At 36.1% G+C, this 6148-nt stretch overlaps 1 protein-coding gene across 1 annotated transcript; it reads left to right on the forward strand.

Annotated features, from left to right (window-relative positions):
- The first annotated feature begins 1975 nt into the window (after positions 1-1975).
- Positions 1976-4875, forward strand: LOC105391069 (beta-1,4-mannosyltransferase egh). Its single transcript, XM_011562478.3, has 3 exons — positions 1976-2225; positions 2639-3443; positions 3665-4875. The coding sequence occupies exons 1-3, from the start codon at positions 2221-2223 to the stop codon at positions 4235-4237; spliced, it is 1383 nt and encodes a 460-aa protein (XP_011560780.2). The 5' UTR covers positions 1976-2220; the 3' UTR covers positions 4238-4875.
- Positions 4876-6148: the final 1273 nt, after the last annotated feature.

The raw sequence follows: 6148 nt of genomic DNA on the forward strand, positions 1-6148 counted from the left end.
TATCTACATTAAGCGTAAGAAAGAAACGTTAAGCTGTAAATGTTTTTTGTCCTTTTTGCTGAGGCGCCTGTTTACGTCAGTTCTCTGTGCCAAACAATGAAACAAATGAAAAATCTGTGCCAAACAAAGGCTGACAGTTACAACAAAATTTTCTAAATGCTATTTATTTTTGATTTGCTAGTGATTTGTGGGTGTTTATTAAGTTTATTAGACTATTATCATCACTTAACGAGTGTGTGACATGGGTGGGTGGATTTTGTTCGGTTGTATAGAGCATATTGAACGAAAACACGATGGAATGATGGATGAGATATATTTTCACATGTAAGTAGATACTATCAAGTTTAACAAGCTTACATTCATCATAGTACTATCTATTGGCTCGATTTTAATATAAAACGATACTAATTTTAATACTGTAAGGTCTTTTAGTATCAGTTTTAAGTAAAAATTACGAGGTACCATATCATAACAAATCACATGGTGTTGCAAGTTATTGAAAATTTATTTTACCCACAAATATTATAGTATGCAAAGAAAACACTAGAAATTGTAACGGACTCGGGTTGGGTTTACAAATGGGGCGCACGAATTCGGTTTTTGTGAAGATTGTATTTTGTAGAAGTCATTCTCCTCTTTCAAATGAGGTGCCTCTCATTGTGAGGAAACGTTCGTTTCGTTTTTTTCTTCTATGTGTGATTTCTTCTGTATAATATAAAGTTTATTGTATTGATACGAAATACGTGTTTCCTTTAAAAAAAACCCCATCACATATTTAGCCCACGATTATAATGCTCATGCTCATCCATTTATCTCTGCTTCATAGGTTTCCGACAGAAAAAAAAATATCAAGAAAATGGATAGACATTACCGGTCGCACAAATTGGGAACCAAAGAAACATACAAAAATTGTGTTCGGCACATTTATTTTGAAGAGGATTGTTTCGATTGGACGAAGACAATGAATCATACAATCAACTCAGTTTGTGTATATTAAACAATTATATTGAAATCAAATAAGTATGAGTAAAGTTTTTTTTCTTATATCGTCGGTTGACAGGAAAAACTCACTAAGGCAGATTTTTCAATATTCAGATAAATGTTATCTGGGTAATACAAACATTGAGAAACATTGAGACGCAACAGCATCAAAATTATTTCCCAGCAAAACTTTTATCTGGCTATTGAAAAATTAGCCTTTAGTGTCTTTTTCCTATCAACCGACGATATACTCAAGTTTTGTTTTTGTTATTATGATAAGTTAAATTTCCCCATATTTAGGTTTTATTTTTTTGTCGGCAACATCTATGGTTTGAGTGAGAAAGAGAATAGTGCACACGGCGATTGCGAATCTATTTGTAGTTGATCTGAGACCAACAACAAGACAAGGAGTGCACACAGAATCTGAGTGAAAAATTCGAAGGATGACAGTATTGACATTTGTATATTCTGTGGCAAAAAAACAGATTAGAATAATTACCAATCCAAGTGATAGTGGCGAACCGTATCGCCGCGCCGTCTTACTAATACTGTGAAATTAAAGAAATATGTAACGCCTATACGTAAGATGATTGAAATGGCTCTTTAAATCAACATTTTCATCAACGCTTCGTTTTGAGTTTATTAATTATGCTGCAAAGTAAATAACTTTACTGTACAGTGCGACAAACTTATCTGTTCCGGTGAGAGCGAACTAATTTGATCTATATCTCATTACTTACTAATGAATTGTATATTGTAAAATATTAGATGGGTTTATTAACACCGCAAGAGCGAATTAAAAATACGAGCAAACTTAAAATTTTATAGAATTAAGAAATATTACACATTTATGTGAGCTGTCACCGGAACAGATAAGTTTGTGGCACTATAAGTACTGTGGGGTTACCACCACCGAAGCGGCGCCCACACTAGAGTCTGAAATTTATCTTATCTGTGATAAAAAGAAATATATTTTTTAATTTAGTCTATGGTGTGTTGCGGTCTCGCTCGGCTCGGTTCGAAATGGGCGTGCTGTGGTGCTAGACTTGAATTTGAGATTTTTAATCTTTATTTCTATTAAATATCCATAAATTAACGAACTAAAAATATTTTAATGCTTTATAATTTACGGGGTACCTAGCTCGACTACTAACCTTTGTTGTGCAAATTGATACTGATATTGTGACAGTTTTAGTATAATCTTCTAGTTTTTTGGATTATACTGAAAATATCGTAACGATGAGGTGAGTTCCCATTCCCATTCCGGCTTTAGAGGAGTAGTACCTAAGTGCCTTGGTTCTTATTTTCTTAACCATATTAGATTGGCTTTTGGTTGATGAGACGCCAGAATTATTTATCTTTTGACTCATAGTGACATCGTTCCCTATGATAAAAATCTGGTAATTCCATAGAATTTAAGCCCCTGCTGACTACTACTATTTATCAATACGTGGATACTTGTATTGGCCACTTCATAGCCATTCCTTTTAATTTTTATAGAGGAAAATTTAAAATATGTCCAGGTAATTAAGTTTGCCTAGTTTTACCTTGACATTTTTTATGTGTCCTCTATGTTTATACAACAATACAAGGTTCTTTTGTCACAATTTTATAAAAAGCTAGACGACATAAGTAATAGTAAAATATTTTGTTTCAGAATGCTACGAATCAGAGTGAAACATTTACTTCACTGTATTTTGTTTTTATCATTTATATTCTTCTCACTGGTGTTTGCTGGAGCTATTCAATTGGATGATAAAGAGAAGGCAGAAATCGATCCATGGGCTACCTACGGCATCTATGGCAGCCTCCTGCTGTATGCTCTGAGGCTGCTCACCCTACTAACATTGCCACAAGTGCTGTTTAATTTTGCTGGACTCATATTTTTTAACACTTTTCCCGGAAAAGTCAAGATAAAGGGATCACCCTTATTGGCACCATTTATCTGCATCAGGATAGTCACCCGGGGAGACTTCCCGGATCTTGTAAAGAACAATGTGTCCCGGAACATGGGGCTCTGTGTCGATGTTGGCTTAGAAAACTTCATGATAGAAGTTGTGACTGACAAAGTTTTAAATTTGCCCAAACACAGAAGAGTAAGAGAAGTGGTGGTCCCATCGGAATACAAGACCAAATCTGGGGCTTTGTTTAAATCCAGAGCCTTGCAGTACTGTTTGGAGGATAATGTTAATATTCTGGCTGACACAGATTGGATTGTGCATTTAGATGAAGAAACTCTTTTGACTGAGAATTCAATTCGAGGGATCCTGAACTTTGTGTTTGATGGTCGACATCAGTTTGGTCAAGGGCTTATTACCTATGCCAATGAGCAGATAGTGAACTGGCTGACGACCCTGGCCGACAGCTTCCGTGTGGCCGACGACATGGGCAAGCTCCGGCTTCAGTTCTACCTGTTCCATAAGCCACTGTTCAGTTGGAAAGGATCTTACGTCATTACTCAGGTACACACATACCTACATAGATAAAAAATAGTAATCAATGATTAGATTTGGAATACTTCATATTTGAAGTGTTTAAGCTGAACTACATCCTTATCATGTTTTGAAATATTTTAATAATTAATAGTGATAATGCAAAGCTATTGAATAATTATTATATATCATAAATTAAGCAATTTGCATCTCAATTTCGTCAATCAACTTTTTTCTTATTAATGTTACAGGTTGGCGCAGAAAAAGATGTGTCTTTTGACAATGGTCTGGACGGGTCAGTGGCTGAGGACTGCTATTTCGCCATGAAGGCCTACACCAAAGGTTACACCTTCAACTTTGTTGAGGGTGAAATGTGGGAGAAATCACCTTTCACTATGTGGGACTTTATGCAGCAGCGGAAGAGGTGGATTCAAGGTATTCTGCTAGTGGTACACTCTAAGGAGATTCCCTTCTACCATAAAATCTTCTTAGCACTATCTTGTTACTCGTGGGTGACATTGCCACTGTCCACTAGTAATATAATCTTTGCTGCCGTATACCCGATCCCATGTCCACATCTATTGGACCTTGTTTGTGGGTTCATTGGTGCCGTCAACATCTACATGTACATGTTTGGTGTACTTAAATCATTCCCTGTGAATAGATTTGGCTTTTGGAAGTTTTTCCTATTTGTGGCGGGCGCGCTGGCCACGATCCCAATTAATGTGTGTATTGAGAACATCGCCGTTGTTTGGGGTGTCATAGGAAAGAAGCACAAGTTCTATATTGTGAACAAAGAAATTAAAATTCCAGTCACAGTATGATTAGTTTTCAGTATTTCATATCACTAGGCATGTTTACAAGTTTGTATTCCCTATAAGTGCACAAGTCTTGAGCATTGTGAAACGTGATGACTTAAATAGATAAGATTACTTAGATATTTCGAAGTCACCAATGCTACACACATACATTATTATAATATTTACCAAAGCTTAGTTAATTAATTATTAGGAATAATGTTTGGATGAAGTTTTGTGGTTGCTGGAAAACTTTATAGAGAAAAAAACCAGGAGCAAGATCTCTTATTGTATGATAGATAATAATAATATGTACCTATAATATTGTTATTTATATCACAATTAATTTTATTCTGCAGTTAAGGATTCTCTACTTTTACATAAAAGTACAATACAAAAAATACCAATACATTTTAGAAACATTATTAAGTATTTATTTCATGTATAAAAAAACTAATTCCATGACATTGGTGCCTCTTAGTTTGAATAAGCCCAGTGATAGTTAAAAATTACAAAATTGTTATAATTTTACCACCAATAATTGTGTAAAAAAATTGATTGGTAGATTGGGCTTTTCGTGATGTGATAAAAAATTGCTGTAGTTACCTACGTTGAAATAAACGTAAGGGTCACAAGCTAACTAATAAAATAAATAATAAATTAATTTTATTAGTTTTAAAACAGTGAATCCAAGAAACGATTACTGTGTTATCTTATCACTTGTCGATATAATTCAGATTCATTGGAATTCTCATGTTCCGATAAATTATGATAATTTGAATACCTAGCTCACACTCATGTCTTGCTATATCCACTCAGTACGGATAGTATAATATTCATTGCGATGGAGAATATTTATGTATAATTTGTTGATTTTGTATTTCTTTTTAAGAGAGTTATTAGTTTGAGCTTTATTATTTTTGAGGTACTTACTGTTAAACGAACGAACACATCATGTTACGAGGTTTTCGTATTTTAGATTTAGCTTTTTATGGATTATGTTTTATTTTTCTATTTCTACGTTATCTCAAAAAGCCATAATACATGACGATTTTAGGTAAACAAACAGTAGTGTTAGTAGTACACGAACACGAACAAATTATTTATTGTTGTAATTTAACTTTTTAATATAAAATATAATTTATGTAGCTTGGTTGAAAGAAAAAAATAGATTTGAAACTATGTGCACGTATTATGGAATTTATCTCTCTCTCAGCCTTCTGTAGTCCACTGTTGGACATAGGCCTCTCCTAACGATCGCCACCCCAAACGGTCACCCGCCATCTGCATCCAGCGGCTTCCCGCTACCTTCCGCAGATCATCAGACCAACGGGTTGGGGGGCGACCGACACGCCGTTTGCCGACACGGGGTCTCCACTCCAGAACCTTTCTACTCCAGCGGTCGTCGGCTCTGCGGGCTACGTGGCCAGCCCATTGCCACTTCAGCGTGCTAATCCTTTTGGCTATGTCGGTAACTTTAGTTCTCCTGCGGATTTCTTCATTACGAATCCTATCTCGCAGGGACACGCCTAACATAGCCCTTTCCATAGCACGTTGAGCAACTCTGAGCTTGTGGATAAGCCCTTTGGTGAAGCACCACGTCTCGGCTCCGTAAGTCATCACTGGCAACACGCACTGATTGAAAACGTTTGTTTTCAGACACTGAGGTATGTTTTCAGTGAAGATGTGTCGTAATTTCCCGAACGCTGCCCATCCGAGTTGGATTCTACGAGCTACCTCTTTATCGAAGTTGGATTTACCTAATCGGATCACTTGTCCTAGGTAGGGATACTGATCGACAACTTCGATGGTGACACCTCCTACAGTTACGGGCGATGATGAAACATGTTCGTTCGACATGACCTTTGTCTTGTCCATGTTCATTTTCAGCCCAACTTGTTTAGAGGCATCATTGAGGTCTGTGAGCATTTCGCCTAA

This window comes from Plutella xylostella, chromosome 13, assembly GCF_932276165.1.
Source record: "Plutella xylostella chromosome 13, ilPluXylo3.1, whole genome shotgun sequence".
Lineage (NCBI taxonomy): Eukaryota > Metazoa > Arthropoda > Insecta > Lepidoptera > Plutellidae > Plutella > Plutella xylostella.

What these genes read in the sequence shown, in the direction of transcription:
- LOC105391069 (XM_011562478.3), top strand. An exon ending in GATCTTACGTCATTACTCAG is followed by an intron (nt 3,444 to 3,664) that starts GTACACACATAC and finishes TTAATGTTACAG; the next exon opens with GTTGGCGCAGAAAAAGATGT.